The sequence below is a fragment of the Ips typographus genome, linkage group LG10 (genome assembly GCF_016097725.1).
Source record: "Ips typographus isolate SLU linkage group LG10, UJ_Ityp_2.0, whole genome shotgun sequence".
NCBI lineage: Eukaryota > Metazoa > Arthropoda > Insecta > Coleoptera > Curculionidae > Ips > Ips typographus.
This window is the reverse complement of record NC_138431.1, coordinates 5,590,789-5,616,549: the sequence shown is the minus strand read 5'-3', so window position 1 is coordinate 5,616,549 and position 25,761 is coordinate 5,590,789. Positions and strand designations below refer to the sequence as shown.

The 25,761-nt window shown below is 37.7% G+C and overlaps 8 protein-coding genes across 11 annotated transcripts in view; 6 read left to right on the top strand and 2 right to left on the bottom strand.

The window, feature by feature from the left end:
- Window positions 1-164: 164 nt before the first annotated feature.
- On the top strand, window positions 165-1,094 carry LOC145734813 (cysteine-rich protein 1-like). Its single transcript, XM_081988455.1, has 2 exons — window positions 165-330; window positions 776-1,094. The coding sequence occupies exons 1-2, from the start codon at window positions 291-293 to the stop codon at window positions 970-972; spliced, it is 237 nt and encodes a 78-aa protein (XP_081844581.1). The 5' UTR covers window positions 165-290; the 3' UTR covers window positions 973-1,094.
- A 139-nt stretch (window positions 1,095-1,233) lies between these two features.
- On the top strand, window positions 1,234-14,211 carry Parp1 (Poly-(ADP-ribose) polymerase). The gene is made up of 15 exons (XM_081988185.1): window positions 1,234-1,439; window positions 1,517-1,822; window positions 3,527-3,717; window positions 3,785-4,029; window positions 4,088-4,328; window positions 4,377-4,590; window positions 4,913-5,014; window positions 5,108-5,216; window positions 8,308-8,729; window positions 8,782-9,048; window positions 9,104-9,322; window positions 9,380-9,499; window positions 11,122-11,280; window positions 13,774-13,955; window positions 14,022-14,211. Exons 1-15 carry the CDS (start codon window positions 1,332-1,334, stop codon window positions 14,092-14,094), a joined length of 2,958 nt encoding a protein of 985 aa, XP_081844311.1. The 5' UTR covers window positions 1,234-1,331; the 3' UTR covers window positions 14,095-14,211.
- Window positions 14,212-14,832: 621 nt separating this feature from the next.
- Window positions 14,833-15,643, top strand: LOC145734807 (uncharacterized). The gene is made up of 3 exons (XM_081988448.1): window positions 14,833-14,995; window positions 15,092-15,228; window positions 15,290-15,643. The coding sequence occupies exons 1-3, from the start codon at window positions 14,881-14,883 to the stop codon at window positions 15,455-15,457; spliced, it is 420 nt and encodes a 139-aa protein (XP_081844574.1). The 5' UTR covers window positions 14,833-14,880; the 3' UTR covers window positions 15,458-15,643.
- Window positions 15,644-15,806: 163 nt separating this feature from the next.
- Window positions 15,807-16,931, top strand: LOC145734764 (cytochrome b-c1 complex subunit Rieske, mitochondrial-like). Its single transcript, XM_081988370.1, has 3 exons — window positions 15,807-16,089; window positions 16,146-16,426; window positions 16,481-16,931. Exons 1-3 carry the CDS (start codon window positions 15,878-15,880, stop codon window positions 16,792-16,794), a joined length of 807 nt encoding a protein of 268 aa, XP_081844496.1. The 5' UTR covers window positions 15,807-15,877; the 3' UTR covers window positions 16,795-16,931.
- Window positions 16,925-18,052, bottom strand: LOC145734775 (parkin coregulated gene protein-like). The gene is made up of 5 exons (XM_081988388.1): window positions 17,826-18,052; window positions 17,636-17,775; window positions 17,415-17,586; window positions 17,218-17,367; window positions 16,925-17,166 (listed from the first exon to the last, which is right to left on the bottom strand). The coding sequence occupies exons 1-5, from the start codon at window positions 17,941-17,943 to the stop codon at window positions 17,006-17,008; spliced, it is 741 nt and encodes a 246-aa protein (XP_081844514.1). The 5' UTR covers window positions 17,944-18,052; the 3' UTR covers window positions 16,925-17,005.
- A 28-nt stretch (window positions 18,053-18,080) lies between these two features.
- Window positions 18,081-22,936, bottom strand: LOC145734799 (dynein light chain Tctex-type protein 2B-like). 3 transcript variants are annotated; one of them, XM_081988438.1, is made up of 5 exons: window positions 22,663-22,936; window positions 18,598-18,770; window positions 18,415-18,548; window positions 18,220-18,359; window positions 18,081-18,166 (listed from the first exon to the last, which is right to left on the bottom strand). In XM_081988438.1, exons 2-5 carry the CDS (start codon window positions 18,759-18,761, stop codon window positions 18,119-18,121), a joined length of 486 nt encoding a protein of 161 aa, XP_081844564.1. In that variant the 5' UTR covers window positions 18,762-18,770; window positions 22,663-22,936; the 3' UTR covers window positions 18,081-18,118. The 3 variants fall into 3 exon arrangements, with proteins under 3 accessions (XP_081844564.1, XP_081844563.1, XP_081844566.1); XM_081988437.1 differs by lacking the exon at window positions 22,663-22,936 and having other exon boundaries at window positions 18,598-18,837; XM_081988440.1 differs by lacking the exon at window positions 22,663-22,936 and having other exon boundaries at window positions 18,226-18,359; window positions 18,598-18,837.
- HBS1 (translation elongation factor EF-1alpha (GTPase) HBS1) lies at window positions 19,181-23,576 on the top strand. Of its 2 annotated transcripts, XM_081988243.1 has the most exons (11): window positions 19,181-19,275; window positions 19,333-19,393; window positions 19,460-19,807; window positions 20,753-20,926; window positions 20,976-21,124; window positions 21,180-21,338; window positions 21,420-21,825; window positions 21,881-21,948; window positions 21,999-22,146; window positions 22,203-22,360; window positions 23,268-23,576. In XM_081988243.1, exons 2-11 carry the CDS (start codon window positions 19,351-19,353, stop codon window positions 23,526-23,528), a joined length of 1,914 nt encoding a protein of 637 aa, XP_081844369.1. In that variant the 5' UTR covers window positions 19,181-19,275; window positions 19,333-19,350; the 3' UTR covers window positions 23,529-23,576. The 2 variants fall into 2 exon arrangements, with proteins under 2 accessions (XP_081844369.1, XP_081844368.1); XM_081988242.1 differs by having other exon boundaries at window positions 19,187-19,393.
- A 672-nt stretch (window positions 23,577-24,248) lies between these two features.
- Window positions 24,249-25,761, top strand: part of LOC145734697 (ribosomal protein S6 kinase alpha-5-like) — a 29,576-nt gene continuing 28,063 nt past the window's right edge. The window contains exon 1 of the mRNA XM_081988225.1: window positions 24,249-24,396. Coding sequence (XP_081844351.1) covers window positions 24,249-24,396 — 148 coding nt within the window. The remainder of the gene's footprint in view (window positions 24,397-25,761) is intronic.

The following is a 25,761-nucleotide window of genomic DNA, read 5'->3' as shown; positions in this document are numbered from 1 at the left end:
ACAACAAGCACTTCAGTTGATTGATTTAGTTAGTAAGAGTCTAATTTTGTAATGATTATCTAATGTAACTAATACTTATTAAATTATAGGAATTAGGTACCGTTTGTCGCCCCCCTTCATTTCTACTTGTTAAAAGAGACATTCAGACGACAACCGGTACCACCACCAAATAGTTTGATTGTTTTTATCTTGCATCGCGTCATCAACATAACCGCCTGGGTACAGCCACCTTCGCTATTTAGTTCAGTACTGGTCGTACTGTGTGGTACTGTGGCAATACTACCGACAAGATGGTGAACTGCCCCAAGTGTGACAAACCCGTTTATTTTGGTGAGTACCCTGTTGATCATATTCTGATGATGATATAAAAGTACTCATAGGGTATAAATTAACATTGATTTAACGCTATTTACAGAGTGTTTAAAATAATTGAATGGATTTTGACAAATGACAGGTGACACACACAACTGAAATTACAGTTTTGGTACCTTTTAAATACACAAATTAATGAGCAAACGTCAGTTAAAAAAGCTTGAATTTTACTTTATATGAGTCATTTTTCCCAGTAGAGACCATATACATAGCAATGACATCATTCTGTTCTACCATACCTTAAAAGGAAAACAATTTATATTACATCATCGCCAGAATAAGGTCATGACGATTGCCTATAATACTGTAAATGTAAACCATCAGTACCAATAATAATATTTTTGATAAGATTAAATTCTTTGAATTGTTTGCTGTTGATTTATGTTTTATGCGTTGATTTCAGCGGAACGCAAAACCTCCCTAGGTAAAGACTGGCATTCGGGATGTTTGCGATGCGAAAAGTGCAACAAAACCCTGGCACCAGGCAGTCACGCTGAAAAAGAGGGCAAACCCTACTGTCACAACCCTTGTTACTCTGCCCTGTTCGGTCCTGGAGGGTTCGGCAGGGGCGGTGCCGAAAGCTACGTTTTCAAAAAGTAGAAAACGTTCAAGCAAACCCAATTTCGTTTCTAATAATAATAGTAATAAAGTGATCGATCAGGATGATGAGTATTATAATTTATGAATGGATAAAATACCAATAAAAGCTTGTTATTGTCATACGTATGTGTGTTATTATTAATCCCTTGCACCTTTATCATATGTTTGTTTATTAGCTAGCCTAAATATGGCGACCTAACGGTCACTGTCGTCTGTCAAAATTTTGGAAGTTGACAAATCCGTTCCCGCTATAAAAATGTCACTTCTTCTGTCAAAATTGCATTATTAAATAAACTTATTTAACCGGCTTAAAAGTTTTTCTGTGTTTCTTGCAAGTTTATCCAGGTTTTGGATGCAATATGGATCTACCATTTCGAGCCGAATATTCCAAAAGTGGCCGAGCCAAGTGTAAGTCCTGCAAGGGCCCCATCAGTCAAGGCGTCCTACGCCTAGCTACATTAACTCAGGTAAGCGGAGCCCCCTAAACAATTTAAAACCCTGCCAGTTTAGTAGACAATCGTAATTGTAAACACTAAATTTACAGTCGCCCTTTTTCGACGGTAAACAACCAAACTGGTTCCATTTTGACTGTTTTTTTGTGAAAAACCGGGTGAAAACAACGGACGACATCGAACACTTTGAGTCTTTGCGTATCGAGGACCAGGACCGCATCAAAAAGCATGTGGGTGGGGCGTCCGTTGTTGTACCAGAGCCTAAGGGTAAGAAACGACCAGCTGATAAAGAAGCGGCCAAAGCTAAGAAGTTAGCTTTGAAAGACTTTGTTATCGAGTACTCCAAGAGCGGCAGGGCTACGTGCCGCGGCTGTCAACAAAAAATTTTGAAGGATGAGGTGAGGAATAGTGTTTTTAAGTGCCAGGAAAAGTTTAAATTGCCAGAAATCTGCTTGTTTTGATATCCTAACCTACACTATCCAAATTCTATAGTGTAATTTGTGTAATTTGGTCTTTATTTGTGTAATTTGTTAAATTATTAATTCAGGAATTACCTTGTGTAAGGTTTTTAGTTTATTGTTACACACAGAAGCCTCCTTTACCACTGAACAGAGTCAGTCACTCAACAGAGACTACCAATTTGGCATTCTCTGTTCAGTGACTTCTGACTGTTGCCTCGCATTGCCAGAGGCCTCTAGAACCATTTTGAAAGTTCCATAGCGTTTAAAAAAAGTGCCAGAGGCCTCTGTGACTGTCTTAAACCTTCCCAGAAGTGTTTTACAATGCCAGAGGCCCCTCAGACCATTTTGAAAGTTTCATAAACCTCTAAATGTTATTGAGAACCTTCTAAAAAGTTCTACAGCCCTCTACAACTGCCTTAAGCATTCCCAAAGTTGTTTTAAACTGCCATAAGCCTCTAGGACCATTTTGAGAGACTCATAGACGTCTAAATGCTACTAACAACTCTCTGAAGTCCCAGAGCCCTCTAGAACTGTCTTAAACTTGCCCATAACTGTATTAAATTACCAGATCCGTCTGGGACCATTTTGAAAGTGTCATAAACCTCTAAATGTTATTGAGAACCTTCTAAAAAGTTCTACAGCCCTCTACAACTGCCTTAAGCATTCCCAAAATTGTTTTAAACTGCCATAGGCCTCTTAAGACCATTTTGAGAGTCCCACATAGACCTCTAAATGCTACTAACAACTCTCTGAAGTTCCAGAGCCCTCTAGAACTGTCTTAAACTTGCCCATAACTGTATTAAATTACCAGAGCCGTCTGGGACGATGTTGAAAGTTTCATAAATCTTTAAATGCTATTGAGACCCTTCTAAAAAGTGTCTTAAACCTTCTAAGAATTGTTTTAAATTGTCAGAGGCCTCTAAATCCATTTTGAAAGTGTCAGAGCTCTCTAAATAATACTGTAAACCTTCTAGAAATTACAAAAGTGTCTTAATAAACCTTCTAAGAATTGTTTTAAATTGTCAGGGACCTCTAGGACCATTTTGAAAGTTCCATAGATGTTTCAGAGCCCTCTACAACTGCCTTAAACTTTCCCAAAATTGTTTTAAACTGCCCTAGGCCTCTAGGACCATTTTGAGAGTCCCATAGATCTCTAAATGCTACTAACCGCTCTGTGAAGTCCCAGAGCCCTCGAGAACTGTTTTAAACTTGCCCATAACTGTATTAAATTACCAGAGGCATCTGGACACATCATAAATCTTTAAATGCTTTGAGAACCTTCTAAAAAGTGCCAGAGGGCCTTACAAGTGTCTTAAACCTTCTAAGAATTGTTTTAAATTGTGAGAGGCCTCTAAATCCAATTTGAAAGTGTCAGAGCTCTCTAAAAATACTGCAACCGTTCTAAAAATTGCATAAAAGTCTTAAACCTTCCCAGAATTGTTTTAAATTGTTAAAATTTTCTAGTTCCATTAAGAAAGTCTCTAAATGCTACTGACAACCTTCTAAAAAGTGTCAGACACTTCTAGAGTCATGTTAAAATTGGCCAAAAACCTATGCAACTGTTCCAAGGCTTTCATTTGACTGTGACATTTTGAATGTGACCTGTCACAATCATAATTGAGAATATCAACTTTCAAATAGGTGCGAGTGTCAAAAAAAGATTTTGATTCGGACACCAGCCGTCAGATTGCTCAGGGAATTGACCAATGGCATCACTTGGCGTGTTTTGCGCAACTCCGTTCCGAATTGGGGTATTACGAAAGCGCTGACAAGTTACCCGGCTTTAAAGGCCTGTCAAAACAGGATCAGAATGAAGCCAAAAAAGCCTTACCGTAAGTTAAACGCTTACAAATGCTGGCATAAAAAACCGGTTCTGAAAAGTGTGTTTTGACATTGTAGCGCTATCAAACAAGAAGACATACCCGAAGTAAAAAAAATTAAACTGGAAGATGATCCGGCGGACAAAGAATATCGCGAACAAAACAAAATAATGTTTGGTTATCGGGATAAATTGAAATCAGTGTCCAAACCGAATTTGATCGCATTATTAGAGCACAACAACCAAGAGGTACCTGAAGGTTTGGAGGGCATTTACGACCAATTGAGTGACGTTATGGCATTCGGAGCTTTAAAGCCGTGTAAAGGTAATTCCACTTGTACTACAAAATAGGCTCTTACAACACTGATGACGTGTTATGATAGAGTGCAAGGAGGGTCAATTAGTCTTCAACAAGTTGGGGTACTTGTGTACTGGAAAAACTGAATGGGCCAAATGCACGAACGTAACTAAAGACCCGGAACGTTGCAAATTTCGCGTTCCCGACGATTTAAAGCAGGAATACTCGTTCTTGAAAAAGTACAAATGCACGTTACGAAAACGGGTTATTAAGGACGTTAATCCTACGGTAGTTAAGAAAGAAGCCAAAGACGAAACTGATGGAATGTATGTTATACAATTTGTCTGTTCAGATTAGCGACCAAACTATTTCAGGCCTAAAATCACTAGAGAGCGTCCAGCCTTATGCGAAATGGAGTTTGTCATCTTGGGCAATCCTGAACGCGGCAAGGACGTCTTAAAGAAGCAAATTCAGGCTTTGGGGGGGAAAGTGGTGACCAAAATCTCCAAATCCGTGATGGCGGTATTGGCCGACAAGGAAATGGTCGAGAAAATGGGGGCTCGAATCAAAATAGCCGAAGAGGAAGGGGTTAGTTAAACATATACAGGTGTAACGAACAGAGAAACGTAGGTAATTGCATGCGAGGGAGAAAGACAGCAAACGAAAAAAAATATCAAGTAGGCCATATTTTCAGCGCGCTGTTGCCAAACCCAAGTTATTTTGTCGACGGTATTTGAGTGATACTTACGGCGTTTGGCAACAGCGCGCTAAAAATATGGCCTACTTGATATTTTTTTCGTTTTCTGTCTTTCTCCCGCGCATGCAATTACCTACGTTTCTCTGTCAGTTACACGGTTTTGGATTTACCACACCTGTATATCAGTCAAAGATACAGCGTTCACAATTTCAGGTTCACGTGGTCTCTGAGGATTTTGTGGACGAGGCCAAGGGAAATACCGGAAAAATTCCCGATTTGGTTCTTAAAAAGAGTATTTGCAGTTGGGGCTCTGATGTGCGTAAAAATTTCAGTAAAACCAACTCGTTTACGCATAAAAGCTGCATTTTAATGTTGTTTGGTTGAGTTTTTGAAATTTGGTGATTTTAGCCGGCTACGAGGCTACCCCCAGAACCAACGTCGAGCAATAAATCGGCGCTGAAATCGAAAAGTAGATTTACCAGTGCAGTGCCCAGTAAAATTAAATTGAAACTTAAAGGTAAGTCGTGAATTTACTATTAAAATTATTTTGACAGTCAAAACCACTTAAATGCAAAAACTTCTTAATACTATCTAGTAGAGGGTGAAATGTCTTACAAATTTCGTTATTTACACTTTTTTGTAGCTCCTCAAGTAATGGAGTCAAGTTCAGTAGAATTTAAAAAAAAAACATTTTTGTGAACCCTGTCACTCTTTGCCTTGTAACTCCATAGGGAGGTCCCTAAGGGCAAAAATATCTTAATACAATTTTGTAGAGGATGAACTTTCCTACAACTTTTGTTATTTATTCTTGTTTGTAGCTCCTCAACTAACGGAGCTACACTCAGTCGAAATAGGTACAGTCAGAGCGACAAGCAGTGTCAAAGTTTAAATTGACAGAAACACAGTTTGAAAAGACAGTCAGGGACAAAATCACTTTTAAAACCTACTTGGAATGGGAAAATGACAGTTTTAAGGACATTTTTGGAATCCTCATTAAATTTTCTATCAAATGACAAAAAGCACAAAAAACTCAGGTACAGTCAGAGAGAAAAGCAGTGTCAAAGTTTAAATTTACAGAAACACAGTTTGAAAAGACAGTCAGGGACAAAATCACTTTTAAAACCCACTTGGAATGGGAAAATGACAGTTTTAAGCACATTTTTGGAATCCTCATTAAATTTCCTATCAAATGACATAAAAAGCACAAAAAACTCAAGTACAGTCAGAGAGAAAAGCAATGTCAAAGTTTAAATTTACAGAAACACAGTTTGAAAAGACAGTCAGGGACAAAATCACTCGTAAAACTCACTTGGAATGGGAAAATGACAGTTTTAAGCACATTTTTGGAATCCTCATTAAATTTCCTATCAAATGACATAAAAAGCACAAAAAACTCAAGTACAGTCAGAGAGAAAAGCAGTGTCAAAGTTTAAATTTACAGAAACACAATTTGAAAAGACAGTCAGGGACAAAATCACTTTTAAAACCCACTTGGAATGGGAAAATGACAGTTTTAAGCACATTTTTGGAATCCTCATTAAATTTCCTATCAAATGACATAAAAAGCACAAAAAACTCAAGTACAGTCAGAGAGAAAAGCAGTGTCAAAGTTTAAATTTACAGAAACACAATTTGAAAAGACAGTCAGGGACAAAATCACTTTTAAAACCCACTTGGAATGGGAAAATGACAGTTTTAAGCACATTTTTGGAATCCTCATTAAATTTCCTATCAAATGACATAAAAAGCACAAAAAACTCAAGTACAGTCAGAGAGAAAAGCAGTGTCAAAGTTTAAATTTACAGAAACACAATTTGAAAAGACAGTCAGGGACAAAATCACTTTTAAAACCCACTTGGAATGGGAAAATGACAGTTTTAAGCACATTTTTGGAATCCTCATTAAATTTCCTATCAAATGACATAAAAAGCACAAAAAACTCAAGTACAGTCAGAGAGAAAAGCAATGTCAAAGTTTAAATTTACAGAAACACAGTTTGAAAAGACAGTCAGGGACAAAATCACTCGTAAAACTCACTTGGAATGGGAAAATGATAGTTTTAAGCACATTTTTGGAATCCTCATTATATTTCCCATCTAATGACATAAAAAACTGAAAAAAATCAGGTACAGTCAGAGAGAAAAGCAGTGTCAAAGTTTAAATTGACAGAAACACAGTTTGAAAGGACAGTCAAAGACAAAATCACCTGTAAAACCCACTTGGAATGGGAAAATGACAGTTTTAAGCACATTTTTGGAATCCTCATTAAATGACATAAAAAACCCTAAAAATCAGGTACAGTCAGGGAGAAAAGGAGTGTCAAAGTTTGAATGGACAGTCAGGGACAAAATTGCTTGTAAAACCCTCTTGGAATGGGAAAATGACAGATTTAAGCACATTTTTGGAATCCTCACTAAATTTCCTATCAAATGACATAAAAAACACTAGATAATCAAGTACAGTCACAGAGAAAAGTGCTGTCAAAGTTTAAATTGACAGAAACACAATTTGAAAGGACAATCAAGGACAAAATCGCCTGTAAAAACCACTTGTAGTGTGAAAATGACAGTTTTAAGCACATTTTTGGAATCCTCATTAAATTTCTTATCCAATAACCTAAAAAAAATCACAAAATTCAGTACAGTCAGGGAGAAAAGTGCTGTCAAAGTTTGAACTGGCAGAAACACAGTTTGAAAGGACCGTCAAGGACAAAATCGCCTGTAAAACCCACTTGTAGTGTGAAAATGACAGTTTTATCCACATTTTTGGAATCCTCATTAAATTTCCTATCTACTAACCTAAAAAACACTACCAAATTGAGTACAGTCAGAGAGAAAAACAGTGTCAAAGTTTGAACTAACAGAAACATAGTTTGAAAGGACAGTCAAGGACAAAATCGCCTGTAAAACCCATTTTTGGTGTGAAAATTACAGTTTTAAGCACATTTTTGGAATCCTCATTAAATTTCTTATCCAATAACCTAAAAAAAATCACAAAATTCGGTACAGTCAGGGAGAAAAGTGCTGCGAAAGTTTGAAAACTCAGTCAGCGACAAAATCGTCTGTTAAACTCACTTGGAGTGAGAAAATGACAGTTTTAAGCACATTTTTGGAATCCTCATTAAATTTCCTATCCAATAGCCTAAAAAAAATCACAAAATTCGGTACAGTCAGGGAGAAAAGTGCTGCCAAAGTTTAAACTGGCAGAAACACAGTTTGGAAAGACAGTCAGCGACAAAATCGCCTGTAAAACCCACTTGGAATGAGAAAATTACAGTTTTAAGCACATTTTTGGAATCCTCATTAAATTTCCTATCCAATAGTCTAAAAAAACACTAAAAAATCGAGTATAGTCAGTTAGAAAAACCTCCTAACCTAGTAGAGATACCAAAAAAGCGTTAAAAATACCAATGAAACCTTAAATGCAAAAACACCTTAACACAATATCGTAGAACTTTCCTACCACTTTCGTTATTTAAACTGTTTTGAAGCTCTTCAAATAAGGGAGAAATTCGTTTAGAATCAGCAACAAATTCATCCTTTAAAACATATTTTATATCTTGTAATGTAAATTTTGAGAGTAACTCTATAAAATGATGAATAAAACAGGTGGAACGGCCGTGGACCCAGATAGCGGTCTCGAAGACGTGGCGCACGTATACGAGGACCGAAACAAGGAAAAATGGACGGCCGTGCTGGGTCTGACCGACGTGCAAAACAACCGAAACAGCTTTTACAAGCTGCAACTGCTGCAAGCAGACAAGGGCAACCGATTTTGGTTGTTTAGGGCGTGGGGCCGCATCGGCACCACGATCGGCGGTAACAAGCTGGAGGCAATGGCCACGTTGCAAACCGCCCAAAACGCCTTCGAGGATCTGTACCTAGAAAAAAGCGGAAATCATTGGGAGAACCGTGCTCGTTTCGTTAAAGTTCCCGGTAAAATGTACCCGATTGATATCGATTACGGTACGGACAATGCGGACAGTTTGGCAATAGTGGAGGCCGAGTCAAAGTTACATAAACGTGTCCAGGTTTGTTAAGTTACAAAAAATTCTACAACAAAGTTTTCTAACATTTTGGCAGGATTTGATGAGACTGATTTTTGACGTGAACGAAATGAAGAAGTTAATGTTGGAGTTTGAGTTGGACGCTGAAAAAATGCCGTTGGGAAAACTCAGCAAAAACCAGATCCAGAAGGCTTACGCCGTTCTTAGTGAACTGCAAGAGTTGATTGAAAAAAGCACCAGCGAGACTAAACTGATTGAAGCCACCAATCGATTCTACACTTTGATTCCCCACAGTTTTGGAGTGGATGAAGTTCAAATTTTACGCGACAAAGACATCATTAAGGTGTGTTGTGTTATTTCCTTTTCTCACACACAATGTAATCAAAGTAAATAAATAGAAAAAAGTGGAAATGTTGGACAGTCTTATGGAAATGGAAATCGCGTACAGTTTAATGAAATCTTCGGGCAATGAACACACCGTAGATGGCTACTACAAACAACTCAAAACTGACATTGACATCCTAGATCGCCACTCTGAGGAGTTTAAAATTATTCACGAGTACGTGAAGAATACTCACGCGGCGACTCACACCAGTTACGAATTGGACGTAGAAGATGTAGGTTAAAAAAACTCGGTAATTTTTTATCTTTTATGTTGCGTGACTGGGTTTTAGGTGTTTATCGTGAAACGCGACGGGGAAGACAAACGGTACAAGCCGTTCCGCAAATTGCATAACCGTAAGCTGCTCTGGCACGGTTCGAGAACCACCAACTTTGCTGGCATCCTATCACAGGTGAGGAAAATCACGTACTGTTCTGAGTGAGTTTACCCGTGCGTCACAAAGGCTATTTCAAGGATGGTACAGTAAAGGATTGCTTAATCCCATAAGCGCAATCTTGCCGGTGACGATTTTTACGTCACCATGGGGCCGGAGATCATTCACGAATAAATAAAAAATAAATCTCGTACATAGCGTATTGTGCGCCCGAGGATCCACTGTGACGTCAGAATTCATTCGCCGCCGGGAAACAAAATCGGCCGATCGAGCAATCCTTTACTGTTTACCGTCCTTGACGTCATTTATAATCATATGAATCAAATCAAGTTTTCAGTCAACAAACCTGTTGTTTTCATATTGTTTAAAATTTTGCGTGTATTGTCAGTCAGAAAGTAGAGATCTTTGGCTGCAAATTTGCACTAAAACAACCTTACACCAAAGCAAATCAAAAATATCTTGACAGAAATAACATTTTTTATTTATGAGAAGTTTGGATCATCGAATTCCGTCTAAATTTGAAACCTAATTTATTTATCAAAATTCGCAGAAATGTATCACCAATATGTAGTATTTCTTTAACTCTAAGCTCTTGATTTAAGTTCTGGATTACATGTTTCTCTAAAATAAATACAACAAATTAAAAATTTAATAAGACATTCTGTGAGTGATGCTGTAGTATCTCATATCTCATTTTCAGGTTGCAATCCACTTATTTTATTTTAAACACGCTGGAAAACATTTTAGACGCTTATTTTATTTTTTCTATGACTTTATTATTATTATGTTTCAAGAAATTTTTATGAAAAATCTATAATGCAACCCAAAAATCTCAGTCTCTGGAAACAATGAAATGGAAATAGATGTTTCTTACTTAAAAGTAGATATATTTTACTATTATTAACATACTATCGTTGTACATATTATATAATGTATTTCGAACATCCATTTTAATGCTTTCAGATAAATCAGTTTTACGTTTTCTAGGTGAGGAAATCATAAAATTACTTGCTTGTTTTTTCCGAATCGAATAAACAGTTTCGCGGGAAATTTTCAAAGCAGCTAGTATCAAAAAAAATACATCAGTAAGAATAAGTAAGGTATTAAAATTTCTTATTTTCTTCCTAAACAGATGATAAAGCTTCTAAAGGTCCTCCATTGGGTTTTTCCAATTCAAAATATTCACAAAGGTTAAGAATTAACTGCTGGGCTTGTCTGTGGAGATTTTTTCCAGGCATTTTCTAAAAAAATACTGTAATAGTAAGTAATTCCGAATTTACGACAAACCAAATGGCTAAATAAAAATCATAATAGACACTCCCAGTTTTTTTTCAAAACAGGTTAGTAATTGTGCCAATTTTGGTTAAAGGAAACAATAGCTCTTAAAAGAACTGTAAACAAATCAAATAAATTTCGATGGTTGTCAAACTGACAATTGACAGAAATAGAAGCGCTAATCAGTAAATGTTTGTTTTGGAAGACATTCAATTAGATATTTTCCCTTTCTGAAAGTGAACAATAGACAAGGATGAAGTCAATAATGCATGTCTACTTCTAAATCACAGGGGGATGACGCACGGGGAAACTCAGTCCGCGAAAACAGTAAAAATATGCCTTGAATGTCATGGTTTGATTAATAGGGGTTGAGAATTGCGCCCCCAGAAGCCCCGGTGACCGGCTACATGTTCGGTAAGGGCCTCTACTTTGCTGATATGGTCTCCAAATCGGCCAATTACTGTTGCACTAATCCAAGCAATCCCACCGGGTTGTTGTTGCTGTGCGAAGTAGCCTTGGGCACGGTAAGAACCATTGTTTCTATGACTGTTTAATAATATGCTTTAGATAGAATACCCGTGAGTAATTCAGTCCACCTAAAATAATTGATTAAATGGAGTGACGTAACAGTGTAATATATACAGGTGTGGTAAATCCAAAACCGACCATAGCAAAACCGCGTAACGGACAGAGAAACGTAGGTAATTGCATGCGCGGGACTAAGACAGAAAACGAAAAAAATATCAAGTAGGCCATATTTTCAGCGCGCTGCTGCCAAACAAAATTAATTTTGTCGACGGTATTGAATACTTAGCGTTTGGCAACAGCGCGCTGAAAATAGGGCCTACTTGATATTTTTTTCGTTTTCTGTCTTTCTCCCGCGCATGCAATTACCTACGTTTCCCTGTCAGTTACACGGTTTTGGATTTACCACACCTGTATGTATTTGCTTCCTTATTGGTCAAATTTTAAATATTTACCTTTCTGTGGTGACGTAGAAGTTCAAAATGTTATTCATAAACCTTGATTTACCTTTCTCGTACATTGTTACGTCATGTCAATTTACTTTGATTTTTATGTATCAAAATGTCTGGTACCAAATCGAACAATAGCAAGTGACAGCTATTGTCACGTTGACAGCAGACGATATATTTTTTTTTTGTTTCGTTTGCACGTTTCGTAGAGCAAGGAATGCTTTTGTGACGTCACAATGACGTAATTTGGCAATTGGTCAAATTATAGTTGTTGCCAAATTACGTCATCGTGACGTCAAAAACGCTCCAAGAAGCTTGAAAACGAATGTGGCCATTATTTCGTTGTGAATACTATTAGGTTCGTAATTAACCAAGCAACCATAGTTGCCAACTTTTGCAGTATTTCCTATAATCCGCTTACTTTTGCTATCCCATCTGAACTGCCTAAGACAGCTTGATTTTTTTCAAATAAATTTGAGTTAAATTAATTTGAGTAAGATTAAAATGTCATTTTTAACGTCAAAACAGATCCTAAAGGTCACGCGACTCTAGGATTAAAAATGGAAAATATAATGTCACATGACAGTTTTAAATGTCAAAATGTCATTTGAAGGATCACGTAATCGTTTTTCAATTTAAACTGATATTTTTTAAAGACACGTGACCCTCTTAACAGTGCAAATGGCCACGTGACAATTTTCAATTATTTTAACGTCAAAACGAAATCCTACAGGTCACGTGACTGTTTTAGATGTCAAAGTATTATTTGAAGAGTCACCCGACTCCTTTAATGTGCAAAATGGTCACGTGACGATTTTCAAAAATAAAATATATTTTTAAAGGTCACGTGACTCTTTTTTAATGTCAAACTGAAATCCTGCAGGTCACGCGTGACTGTAAATAGCGAAATAATGTTTAAAGGGTCACGTGACCGTTTTTCAATTTGAACTGAGCTTTTTAAAATTAACGTGACTCGTTTTAATGTGCAAATGGTCACGTGACAATTTTCAATACTCAAATTTATTTTTTTTTAGTCCACGCGACTCTTTTTCAACTTCAAAACGGATCCTATAGGTCACGTGACTCTTTTAAGATTAAAAATGAATTTTATAATGCCACATGACAGTTTTGAGTGTCAAAATGTTATTTAAACGGTCACGTGCTCGTTTTTCAGTTTAAATCAAACCGTTCACGTCAAACCGGAATTCTAAAGGTCACGTGACTGTTTTAGATGTTAAAAATATTATTTGAAGAGTCAAATATTTTTTTTGCTAAAAAAAACAGTCATGTGACCATAAAATACTGTAAAAATTTGCAAAATTATATTTAGACACTGGTAAAAGTTTTAATGGTAAAATATACAAACAATTTACGACCTGGCAGCACTGTTTATGTGTCAAATGACACTAGTCAGCAACAGTCACGTGACCATAAAAAGAGAAAAAATGTTCAAAATCCGATTTGAGCAGTTATGGAGGCAAAAATTGTAAAATGCAAGTCGCTCAACAAAAAAAATGGTAATTTTTGAGCTGGCAACTCTACACAGGCAAAGTGACAGTCACGTGACAGTTTCAAATGTAAAAATTCACTAAATCTAATTGAGACAATTGGAAAAGCTTAAACAGCTTAAAATATACTACGTCACGTGAATAAAAATGCAAATTTTAAACAGTCACATGACCATAAAAAAGGTAGTTTAAGTTGTGACAGTGATAAAAGTTTAAATTGTAAAATACATGTCACGTGATTTTGGGCAGGCAATTTTTGAGCCAGTAACACTATAAAGGCATGTCAAAAATAGTCACGTGACCATGAAAATATAAATCAAACTGAAAATGTGTGCAAAATCCGATTTTCCCAGGCAAAACATGTAAAAGTATTGGTGACGTAACCAAAAATGAATTCACTACCAGTAGTTCAGAAAATGTTTCAACTGCACTTTTCAAAAGTGATTTTACTGTTTTTGTTCACGCAGTCGCATTAACTGACTCAATAATTTAAATTTACATTCTCTTTGATTGACTGACGTGTATGGATGCGCAGATGCTCGAAAAGCACCAGGCCGAGTACATCCAGAAGCCGCCTAAAGGACATCACAGCGTGAAGGGGGTGGGGCAAACCCATCCCGATCCTTCGATGATTAAAAAAATCCAAGAAGTCGAAGTTCCGGTGGGTAAAGGAGTACCGGCACCCGGTGCAAAGAACAGCACCTTATTGTACAACGAGTTAGTTTTTTTTTTTTAATAATTTTATAGTGTAATTGGGGGTTTTTTACTTTATTTGTGTTTCAGGTACATTGTGTATGATGTGGCTCAGGTGCGCATTCAATACCTCCTCAAAGTGAACTTTAAATATAAGTATTAAAGTTCTGTTCCTTGTGTTGTGCATACGTCACTGTTTTTTTTTATTTTTATATTTTTTGCTGTTCATGTAAAGTATTTCCAGTGCTCTAATAAAAACGTTACCAAAGTAAACTTCAAAGTACATTAAACTTTATTTGAATTGATTCCACTATATACAGGTGTGGTAAATCCAAAAGCGACCATAGGAAAACCGTGTAACGGACAGAGAAACGTGGGTAATTGCATGCGCGGGAGAAAGACAGAAAACGAAAAAAATATCAAGTAGGCCATATTTTTAGCGCGCTGTTGCCAGTATTCAATACCCTCGACAAACATACTTACGGCGTTTGGCAACAGCGCGCTACAAATATGGCCTACTTGATATTTTTTTCGTTTTCTGTCTTTCTCCCGCGCATGCAATTACCTACGTTTCTCTGTCCGTTACACGGTTTTCCCATTGACCACATTATTTCTAGTTTTACTCGACTTTATACAAATAATATTTATTACATAGAGTGTCTTTTGGACTTAAAAGCTCGAAACTGCCGAAAAATTAATCAAATTTAACCCTTCGCATTTAATATTTATAAGGACTTTATTAATGTATAGACCTAAAATGTATTATTTAATAGACAATAATAACATACACACAGATCATAAGGGGGGTGTTTTAATCTGTCCAATTAACCTATCAGAATTAAAGCGGATAATTAATCATAACAAATGTAATCTTGAGTGTTTCTAAAATCTTATCGAGACAACTAGAAACCTGATCTAAATATTGGAATAGTTTAAGTAAACTCAATCAATGTTTTGTGCCACACCCTGCATTTTACTTATTCCATTTAAATCAATTAAAATGAACGTTAAATCAGTATTGTTTGTTTCATTTCTAATGTGTTTTAGTGTTAGCAATGTTTACGGTAAGTGCAGGCGCAGAAATATACTGGATTGTCAATATTATAAATCATGTTTTTCCATCATAAATTGACCACCCATATGGAAACCTTCGATTTTAGGGCTAAAATGTTACACCTGCTCCACAACCGAGGATGATGCAGACCAGACATGTGCCGACGAGATAACTTCCTCCTCCTCAGTAACAGTCACGGATTGTGACAAAATATACTGCACCATAACGCGACTCGAGTATTTGGTAAAACCCTATTACTTTCGGTACTTATCGTATCGGGGCTAATAATTAGTTTTGTATATAGGACCCTAAAGGTAAATTAGCCTCAATGAGCCGTAACTGCTTTGACATAGTCTCAGCAGATGGCGTTACTGAAGACAGCACTCACCGGTTGTACCAAAGATCCTGCAAAACTGATTTGTGCAATAATGGTACCGGTAAAGATAGCACTCTTAGCTCCACCAGTTATTAAGGGGACAAGTCCACCATATACGCTCCTGGAATTGAACGATCATCGGCTCCTATTATTTTAGCCCCTGTTGTCTATTTAGCCGCATTAAGTTCAATTATCCTGTTGTTTGTTTAAAATTACTTTAATAAGCAACAAAATAGAGAAATTATTATTAATATTAAATAAATAAAAAGGATATTATTTGAATGAGTTTTAAAAACTGAATAAAAAAACGGCAACCAGTTATACACCACGGAAAAGCAGTTGAAAGTATGACACCACGTGACTTTGCTCCTTCAGTAGAGCGTAGTATCACGTGACACTTATTGGTGGCAGTGACAGCTGTCAAGACCTTCGACCCATCGGCCATCATCATTCATCAGCGAATTGTTCTTATTTCGTTGCATAACAAATTCCAAATTTTCAGTAAAAATAAGGAAAATGCTGAAGCCCGCCGTCGTTTCCGGTTACTTCCGGTCGGTCAGCCAGGTGGTCAGCAACCAGCTGAATGTGACGGGACAGGCAGCCGTTTTGCCTAAACGCAAACCGGTCAAAATCCCCTTCCAGGGCTCCTCTGCTCTATCTCTGGCTCGGGCGCTGCCTGATGCCGACTTTGTCGTGTCTTCGGGCCCTGCAGTGTCCTCACAAATCAGGTGATTTCACCCTATTTTCAGCGCTTATACAAGACTAATTGAATGGATGACTTTAGATGGGCGCATACAGACATCAATGTCCCCAATTGGGACAATTACCGCAGGCCCTCGACTAAAAACCCGGAAGTCTCGAATTCGGCCACCGAAGACAATAGAAAGAACTTTACCTACTTGATTGCAGGTGCTTTAGGAGCTACTGGAGCTTATGGCACTAAAAATCTTGTAACATACTTTATAAGCTCTATGAGCGCTTCTGCTGACGTTTTGGCCTTGGCCAAGATCGAAATCAAACTCTCAGACATCCCAGAAGGAAAGTCTGTAACTTTCAAATGGAGAGGTAACCCTTATTAACCACCCAAATAAATTTGTTAAACTTTTTAACAATTTGTAGGCAAACCTTTGTTTATTCGCCACAGAACCGCCGCCGAAATCGCCCAGGAAGAGGCAGTGGCAGTTTCAAGTCTCAGAGATCCCCAGCATGACAGTGAACGCACCAAAAATCCTGAATGGTTAGTGGTATTGGGGGTTTGCACCCATTTGGGATGTGTCCCCATCGCCAATTCTGGGGATTTTGGCGGTTATTACTGTCCCTGTCATGGTTCTCATTATGACGCATCAGGTAGGATCAGAAAAGGTCCTGCTCCACTCAATTTGGAGGTGCCTGAGTACATTTTTCCCACTGAAGACACTTTACTTGTTGGTTAAGCTTTAGTTAAGGTTTAAAGTATGTTCAAAAAAATCAATTTATGTCTAGGAGCTTACAATGAGACCTAACTTATTACTCTGAGTACTGGCACTGTAAATATTTATGTTTTAAATAAAAAATTTAAATTAAATCTTAATTTATAGTTCTTTTAACCCTTCCCAGTGGCGCATTCGCCATTTTTCAAGAATTTTTTTTAAGTGGATATATTGACTAGTTTAGCATACAGGACTCGTAAGTAGGTATCAGATATTTGATATTGATAAAAGCATCCTCTCCTCCATATCTCTCCAGCATCTCCAAGGTTTCATTAATTATATCGGCCAAATTATCCCCCCGCATCTGGCTGTAGTCGATTTCATCCCCGCAATTGACTGCAAATTCCTCAATTAACGCCCGACATTAACAACAAATCAATATACAACCATTTTTCTCTTTAAACAAATTGAGTGTAGGCAAAATCTGTCTGTAGTAAGGTACTAGCGCTTCTCCGATCATGTCTCCAGCTTTAACCAGATGCTGTAACACCTTCAAAGTGGAGCACATGACCTCCTTATTTTTGGTTTTTAAGGCGTCTAAAATAATATTTTTTCACTGTCAAAACCTCTACAGAACAACCAACCTTTAATGGGAATAATAAGTTGCGGAATACAAGGAAAAATCTTTGGACCGCCCTGAGCTAACAGATCATAAATCCCTTGTTGAGCGAACAGTTTGTAAGGGTTCTCAGTTTCACACAAACCCTCAAAGAACATGGGTAGATAGTAGTGAAAGTCTAGTTTACTGATGTCCGCCTAAATAAACCTCATAAATCAATATGAAACAATAACTTGGATAACATACTTTCCAAGACACTTTACCTCCTTTGGCCTCCAAGGACACAGGCAAATTACCCCGCAAGTAGTTCATGCGAAACTTTTTGGCCCCACGGGCTTCCACTTCTTTGAACGCGTTGCATTTTGGGGGTGGAATCACACAAGTTCCTACACTTACTCATTATGTCATACTCTCTATTAACAGGGAAGCAGTTTACCTTTTTGTAATGCTTGCACAGTGAACGCGGGCACCAATCGGCACTGTTTATCTGATGTTTTCCGGGAATTGGGTAGGGGTTTTCTTAAGGTACCCCTAAATTCCTTGCCGCTCACCATTTTTTTGTTTTACAACATCGTGCAAATGTAGGTTGATGATGAATGGAAATAATATTCTAGAAATGTCCGAGGAACGACAGTTGCTAAGCGCAACGGGCTGTTTGATTGATTTTTTACGAGGTTAAACAAATTCCTAATTAAAAAGCATTATTTTCACAATTTATTAACCTTAAAACTAGTAGAGAAACACAGCAAACACAGTCACAGCGCAAAATATGGTGTCCTGCACAAACAAGCACCATTTAAACAAAGTTAACAATAAAGGAAAGAACTGACCCTTACATTCATAAAAATCCCACTGCAGCAAGCGTCAATTTCCGGGTCCCAAACACACCGGACTCCGGATTTCACCCCCTGCCCTTTCCTTTCACCCAGCACCACTTGTACTATATGTCTATACCTTTTCATTTCAATTTCTATGAGTGTAATTTGTTTAATTTAATAATGGTAACTTAGGTAGTACAAACTGACCTTTAACCTTCTCATTAATCTCATTGGCGATTTTGATGGTCCACTTTTTGGCATAGTCAACGTCATAGGACTTGCCCTCCAAAGTAGCCACTTGTACATTGTGTATGATGTCTTTGACGGGGATTTCTTTAAAACTACACCCCACTGCTAGTAAGTTAAGTTTTGGGTACTTGAATCACTTACATGTCTTGAAAATTCGGTTTGATTTGATACGAATTCTGGGGCCCGACCGATTCGTGGCTTTGTTGCTTAGCGTCGTCTGCGGGGAAGGCGGAACCGCGAGACGACGTTCCCTGGGCCGTAACTTGAGACAATGCGTCGTCTGGCTGGATGTCTTTTTCGCTCATTATTCAGTCCTAAAGGGAAACCAAGCAAAATACAAACAGGGGACGCTAAAAAGTGAAATGTGAGGTTAGGAAAATATTAAGTTAGTGCTGGTCGAGTGGCTCATTGTCACGCAGTCATGTGACTTTAACTACGGTTCGGTCGAGTGGTCACGTGATAAGGAGAGCGCAACATAAAAGAGGACTGAAAAGAATATGATATACTGGTTGTCATGGTAACATTACAAAACAGACCCTTGCAACTATTCAATTTTCTTGAAATTACGGTTTAACTACTTAATTAGTTTACTAGCTACTTAATAAAAAACTTAATGTGATTTTAATATTCCTTATAATACCAAAAATAAATAAAAAATGCAGTAAACAAATATAGGTTAGGGTAATCATAGGTCAGTTGTCACTATTGACACATGTCTCGTTTAAAATTGACAGTTAACAACTGACAGAACACAAGTACACAAACAGTAATATTTTTGTGATTGTGACTTTTTTCAAGAAAGAAAAATACATAAAACAGGTTTAGAGCATGTTTCCTTGTGCCCTTTTACTCTAAATATACTTATAGCTACCACAGCCGGACGGAAACTTAACAATGGCGCGCCACCGAGACATTCGAAACATGGACTATGCAGATGGTAATTTTCTTCCAATCAAACTGTTTTAAAGAGGCTTTTTCAGAAATTAAGACCAAATTTAAACAGAATACGAGGGTTACGACGACGTCTACGGCCACTCAGTTGACGACGACTACTATATCTCGCCCAGCAACCGACAATTCATTTACAACAGAGAAGCTTCGCGAGAAAGCAAGTTTGAACACAAAGATGACATCCAGGAGGCTGATGAAGTGGACGAATTGTCTGACGTCGATCGGGCTAGGCTAAATTCCTGCATTGATGAGGTTATTACAACCCTGGAGGGGCCCAACATTACTAGAAAAGAACTGGCCGAGTTAGTCTTAAAGAACAAATATGATGTCGAAGCTGTTATTAATGCCATACTGGAGGACTCCAAGTATCAAAAACCTAGTGGGCTGTTGCGGGACAAAGGTGAGTATTTTCGCTGTAGGATGATTGCTTATTTTAATATTTTTTTCTATTTCATGTTGTGTCTTAATTGGTTGTCCTGGAAGGTAAGATGACACAATATTTGTTAGTAAAACTGCAACAAATGATTCCCCAAATAAATCTAACAAGAAAAGTTTTGTTATACCTAATATTTTCAGTGGTAATGTCCAAAATAGCAAACCTAGTTTTCGTGTACCTAACATATTTGGTGTAGATTCAAAAGGGTCTGCAAACAATGCAAAACCGAAATTTAACATTCCTAATATTTTTGGAACCACTGAAAATCAGACAGAAAACTTGTTGCCAAAGCAACTGAACAATTTACACATTACTCCAGTTAAAGTACAGTCTTTGTCATCCACTCAAACCCCTCCTCTTAACATTGACTTATCTCTGGCCTTGAAAGCCACAAAAAGCCTTCCCAACTTTACCAGCAATAAAAATAAAGAAAACCTGCCAGAAAAATTTGAGATACCTTATATTGATGGGGATTACCAAGAAAAAGATACTAAAAAGCTTCTAAAGCAACGAATTCGTCCTTGTACCTTAAATGTTTGTCATTTAGGGAAAGAAAGTGTTTTGATTGGCAAAAAGCCCTCAAGGTTTGGTAAAGTTTTGATCCGCAACTACCGGAATTTAAAGGACTGTTTTAAAATGTCTTGCAAGCTTGATGGGGTTATACCTAAAAAAGTAAAAGTGTTTAAATTCAACACTCAATCACCTGATGATTATATAGGCTCCCATCTTAGTAGATAGCAGTGTTAGTTGATTATAATTGTGTGATTTTTTAGCAAATTAACGTGTGATTTGTATATTTAAAAAAAAATACATTTCTGGTAGAGGTTTTAGTGTTTGTTTGCTTTAAAAGACCTGGCTAATGAAAAAAACTGGGTTTATGTGGCTTTATTAATTATTTCTACCCCAAAGCCACGCCCCCATGTGTCACTGAAACAGCAGCCACTCCCACTTCAAAGCTAGTGGCGTCAGCAGCCACCGCATCCAATATCATCAAAGGATTCAATTTGCCGCAACGTGACGTCAGGTCTCAAAGCCCCGCCTCTGGACGAGCCACACCAATAGTGGAGGGGGAAGAACCCCGTGGTAAGTAAGACAATAAATACTTTCCATTCCCTTTTGAGAGTGGTTTTAGTCGGTAGGAAAGAACCAAAAATCGATCCAGAGTCCCAATTTAAAAAGGAAAGAGGGAGTGGTAAGGAGCATTTGTATATGGTGGTTATCGGTCACGTGGACGCGGGAAAAAGCACCTTAATGGGCAGATTGTTATGCGAATTAGGGCAGGTGGGATGCAATACGTTTCACTTGTAAGGAATATTCTATGGAAAAAATTCGGTAGGTCTCCAAAAAAACGATGCACAAGTATGAGCAGGATAGCAAAAAACTGGGAAAACAGAGCTTTATGTATGCCTGGGTGTTGGATGAGACTGGTGAGGAACGAACCAGAGGCATCACCATGGATGTTGCTAGACAACTCTTTGAAACCAAAACAAAAGAGGTGATAATATAAGAAAACTGGATTACTCTGTATTATCATGTCAGTACATGATAATACAGAGTAATCCAGTAACCATAATAGATAACCTTGTTGGATGCTCCTGGCCATAAAGACTTTATCCCTAACATGATTTCGGGAGCCGCCCAAGCCGACGTCGGCCTCCTGGTGGTGGATGCCACTAGAGGGGAGTTTGAAACGGGGTTCGATTTGGGCGGACAAACCAGAGAACACGCTCTTCTGGTGCGTTCGTTGGGCGTTAATCAACTTGCAGTGGCCATTAACAAGCTGGACACCGTGTCCTGGTCCAAAGACAGGTTTGATGAGATTGTGCAGAAGTTGAAGGCGTTTTTGAAGCAGGCTGGTTTCAAAGAGAGTGACGTCACGTTTGTTCCTTGCAGCGGTTTGACTGGACAAAATTTGGTCAAGCCGCCCACTGAAAACGAACTGCTTTTGTGGTACAACGGTCCTTGTCTTTTGGACGTGATTGGTTTGTTGTTGTTAAGTTTAAACGCTTTTTTTCCTAAACGTATGAAATTTTTTAGACAAATTTAAGTCTCCAATTCGGCCCTTGAATAAACCTTTCAGGTTTTCTATTAATGATGTGTTTAAGGTAAGCTCTTAACACGTAATTTCTTGCAAGTACAGGGACAACTTTTTTAGGGTACTGGGTCGGGTTTCTGCGTAGATGGCCGAGTGGAGACCGGATTAGTTAACGTAGGGGACAAAGTTCTAATTTGTCCCAATAAGGAACTTGCAATAGCCAAGTCTATTGTTATAGACGACAATCCTAAAGTTGTGGCTTTTGCTGGTGATTTGGCAGCCCGTTAACACTGAATTTTCTATTAAACTGGGTGGGATTTTCAGGTGATCAAGCCACCATAACTTTGTCGGGAATCGAAATTCAGAACGTTTCAATCGGAAATGTTTTATGTGATCCCCACCAACCCGTTCCCGTTTCCAACAAGTTTGAAGCTAGGATCGTGGTTTTCAATATTGCCATACCGATTACAAAAGGATATTCGGTAAGTTTAACTTAAAAAAATCAACAATTTAAACTCTTGAAGTAAACACCATTTTACAACACAAAAACGTTTTCAGTGCCATCTGTTATCGTAGGGGCAAACTATTTTTGACGTAAATTATGCTCTGGGATTTTCCTACCCATTTTATCTCTTTCATCATCCCAAAATGGTACATAATTGAACCACAAGACAAATCTGAATGGTTTACCCTCAAAATAAACCTAATTTTAATATAATTCAACAAGTTTGACCGAAAAAAAATGATCAACTGACAGCCAGTTGTAGCTTTCAGAAAAACTTACCCTACTTGCTCATTAATTGATTTTTAGTGTCTGCCCACTACACCGTACCGTACTAGAACCGTAACGGTACCGAACCATGCAAAATAATATTCTTTTCGTGTAAAGTAATCAGACAATACCCACTAGACCAACATTCCCTATAGTTTGTCCCAGTCAGTACGGTATAGCAGGGACAGACCTTAAAAAAACAATCCTAAATCCTAGTTCTACTGTCTTGCGTTAATTTTACGGTCTGGTTGCATGAACTAGCTGTAAAATCCACTGGAAAGACAAAGATTTTTCTTGATTTTGAATATTTGAATAACTAAACACAACCTGACACAACACAAAACCGTCAAAACTAATGTCATATGTCAAAATATATTGACATTTTTGGCAACTTCAATTGCGACGTTGCTTTCCAAAGACCCACCGCCCTCTATACTAGAAAGCCTGAAGTGTCACTTTAAAGGTCATATTTTTAATAATCATTCCTTGAAATAAGTATTATGGCTACCTTAAGTTTCAAGGAATGATTATTAATTAATATGACCCTTAATGGCGTTTTGTTATTTTTTTTCTCCTATACTAGAACACCTTCTGATGGTAAATCTGATACTTTACAGGTTATATTACACCATCAATCGCTGGCAGAGCCTGCGGTGATCAGCAAGCTGCTTTCGCAACTGAACAAAAGCACGGGGGAAGTCCAGAAAAAACATCCGCGCTTCCTGAGCAAGAACACTAGCGCCATCGTGGAAATCACCGTAACCAAACCGATTTCCCTGGAACTGTACAGCGAGTGTAAAGAGTTGGGAAGGGTAATGTTGCGCGTAGGTGGCGCCACCATTGCCGCCGGACTAATTACCCGAATAATTAGTTTTTAAATGTAAATTATCCTAGTTAAGGTGTAAATAAATGTTTGGTTGTGTCTAGTGGTTTTGTTATTTACACTGTAAAAGATGTAAAAAATTTCTGTGAATAATATCCAGTCTGTAAATCTGACAACCGTTAAAACAATTGTTTCAATTTTGAAAGATTGTAAAGTGTAAACAAATCACCAAAATGATAATAATTTCTCTCAGTGTAAACGTGGGGAACTGGGTAATCTAAAAATAAACGAACATATTACAGCACGCATTGTTTTCAAGGTTGTTTCCACCAGCAAAAATTCTCTACAGTCGTACTGAAAAGACTAGATAAGGCCAGAGGCAACGTGTATCCAAGTATCCATCCTGTTCCGGGTGTTTTCCCTAGAAATTAACCATAAATTTGGGGGCCGGAAAAACTGGATGTGACAAGGACGACAAGATCGAAAAGCGCGAGACGGAAATCGTGAACGCGCTATGCAGTTCAGACCGAGAATTAATAGCAATTGGTGCGGTGTTTTGTTATTTGTCGCAACGAAAATGAATAAATCGAACAAGCGGTTAAGTAAACAACGTTAAAATGTGAAAATTGCGATAAATCATCGCGTATTTATCTATAGAACGAGTGAGTGACGCCAAAAACCCACCTCGAATCAGCTGGTTGCTGGGAAAATCGATTTGCCGCACATGAAAAAGGGCCGCGGAAATTGTTGATAACCCTCTGGTGCACTCATCGTCATGGAGGCCTCCAAAAGTGACGCGGAATTTTTCACCAAAACCCCAGTGCCGATATCGAAATCTCCAGGCGCGTCACCGTCTATACGCTCTTTCACTCAGACTGTTATCGTGTCTTTAGCTGAGACTGTGACTCATGACATCACCTACGGTAAGTATAAACGCAACAAGTTATATTTGTTATTTCTGTGTGGGTTTTTGGTATTTTTTCCATTTACACATCGACTGAGATTGGGTGTGTTTCTAATGTGAACAGATTAGAATATAAACACCCTGTATAAAGCTAGACTTTTGGCTCCTTTAACAATTTGCAAATGACGATAAGGAAAGGAAGAAGCAATAAATATTTACTATTATGGGCTGTACAGCACGTTTCGGGTGCCAATAAAGGTAATAAACCCATTTAAAAGGTATATGAACTAATATACCTCTATAGTCAAATTGGGACCAAGTATACAAAGAGAGGCGCCTTATTTTATTGCTTTTCCAAAAATTACCTAGCAAAAGGTTTATCATCCGGGTTTTATGAAGTTGAAAATTTCTTTCAACCATAGAGCTATAAATTTACCAGAAACACGAATTATTTAAATAAACAGCGAGAATAGTGATTTTATACCGAATGCGCCTTTGTGTAGTATTCGGGGGTTTCCTTAAATACCCGCTGATGAAGGTAATTCTTGGGCCTGTTTTGCGGAAAAATCCTTATACAAAGTGTTACCACACGTGTGTGTTACAAAATACGTATTACAAACTTAATATAGGTCATGTGATGGTACGTGCAAAAGTTACCACTAGTGATGGGTAAATTACCGGTAAAGAAAATAATATGTTACTAAATTGCCAGTAAATTACTGGTAAATTACAAATATTGTGTTTCTGATAGTTGAAAGTTTGACACCGCTTTTCTCCTTGACTGTACCAATTTTTGTAGTGTTTTTTCAAGTTACTGGATAGGAAATTTTGTGAGGATTCCAAAAATGTGCTTAAAACTATCATTTTCTCACTCCAAGTGGGTTTTACAAGCAATTTTGTCCCTGACTGTCCTTTCAAAGTTTTTCCTGTCAATTCAAATTTTGACACCGATTTTCTCCCTGACAGTACTAAATTTTGTAGGGTTTTTTTAGGTTATTGGATAGGAAATTTTGTGAGGATTCCAAAAATGTGCATAAAACAGTCATTTTCTCACTCCAAGTGGGTTTTACAGGCAATTTTGTCCCTGACTGTTCTTTCAAACTGTTTTTCCTGGCAATTTAAATTTTGGCACCGCTTTTCTCCTTGACTATACCAAATTTGGTAGTGTTTTTTCAAGTTACTGAATAGGAAATTTTGTGAGGATTCCAAAAATGTGCTTAAAACTATCATTTTCTCACTCCAAGTGGGTTTTACAAGCAATTTTGTCCCTGACTGTCCTTTCAAAGTTTTTCCTGTCAATTCAAACTTTGACACCGCTTTACTCGCTGACTATACCAAATTTTGTAGTGTTTTTTCAAGTTACTAGATAGGAAATTTTATGAGG

Bases quoted from the DNA above. Each gene is read 5' to 3' on its own strand.
- LOC145734813 (XM_081988455.1), top strand. From the start codon at position 291: ATGGTGAACTGCCCCAAGTGTGACAAACCCGTTTATTTTG. The intron at 331-775 runs GTGAGTACCCTG...CGTTGATTTCAG, and splicing joins TGACAAACCCGTTTATTTTG to CGGAACGCAAAACCTCCCTA.
- Parp1 (XM_081988185.1), top strand. From the start codon at position 1,332: ATGGATCTACCATTTCGAGCCGAATATTCCAAAAGTGGCCGAGCCAAG. The intron at 4,030-4,087 runs GTAATTCCACTT...GTGTTATGATAG, and splicing joins AGCTTTAAAGCCGTGTAAAG to AGTGCAAGGAGGGTCAATTA. The intron at 5,217-8,307 runs GTAAGTCGTGAA...TGAATAAAACAG, and splicing joins AATTAAATTGAAACTTAAAG to GTGGAACGGCCGTGGACCCA.
- LOC145734807 (XM_081988448.1), top strand. From the start codon at position 14,881: ATGTTTTGTGCCACACCCTGCATTTTACTTATTCCATTTAAATCAATT. The intron at 14,996-15,091 runs GTAAGTGCAGGC...CTTCGATTTTAG, and splicing joins TAGTGTTAGCAATGTTTACG to GGCTAAAATGTTACACCTGC. The intron at 15,229-15,289 runs GTAAAACCCTAT...TTTTGTATATAG, and splicing joins TAACGCGACTCGAGTATTTG to GACCCTAAAGGTAAATTAGC.
- LOC145734764 (XM_081988370.1), top strand. From the start codon at position 15,878: ATGCTGAAGCCCGCCGTCGTTTCCGGTTACTTCCGGTCGGTCAGCCAG. The intron at 16,090-16,145 runs GTGATTTCACCC...GGATGACTTTAG, and splicing joins GCAGTGTCCTCACAAATCAG to ATGGGCGCATACAGACATCA. The intron at 16,427-16,480 runs GTAACCCTTATT...AACAATTTGTAG, and splicing joins TGTAACTTTCAAATGGAGAG to GCAAACCTTTGTTTATTCGC.
- LOC145734775 (XM_081988388.1), bottom strand. From the start codon at position 17,943: ATGGTGAGCGGCAAGGAATTTAGGGGTACCTTAAGAAAACCCCTACCC. The intron at 17,776-17,825 runs GTAAACTGCTTC...GAGTAAGTGTAG, and splicing joins TGTGCAAGCATTACAAAAAG to GAACTTGTGTGATTCCACCC. The intron at 17,587-17,635 runs GTATGTTATCCA...AGGTTTATTTAG, and splicing joins GAGGTAAAGTGTCTTGGAAA to GCGGACATCAGTAAACTAGA.
- LOC145734799 (XM_081988438.1), bottom strand. From the start codon at position 18,761: ATGAGCGAAAAAGACATCCAGCCAGACGACGCATTGTCTCAAGTTACG. The intron at 18,549-18,597 runs GTAAGTGATTCA...AGTGGGGTGTAG, and splicing joins AAACCGAATTTTCAAGACAT to TTTTAAAGAAATCCCCGTCA. The intron at 18,167-18,219 runs GTCAGTTCTTTC...TTGTTTGTGCAG, and splicing joins GGATTTTTATGAATGTAAGG to GACACCATATTTTGCGCTGT.
- HBS1 (XM_081988243.1), top strand. From the start codon at position 19,351: ATGGCGCGCCACCGAGACATTCGAAACATGGACTATGCAGATG. The intron at 20,927-20,975 runs GTAAGTAAGACA...GAGTGGTTTTAG, and splicing joins GGAGGGGGAAGAACCCCGTG to TCGGTAGGAAAGAACCAAAA. The intron at 21,339-21,419 runs GTGATAATATAA...TAACCATAATAG, and splicing joins TTGAAACCAAAACAAAAGAG to ATAACCTTGTTGGATGCTCC.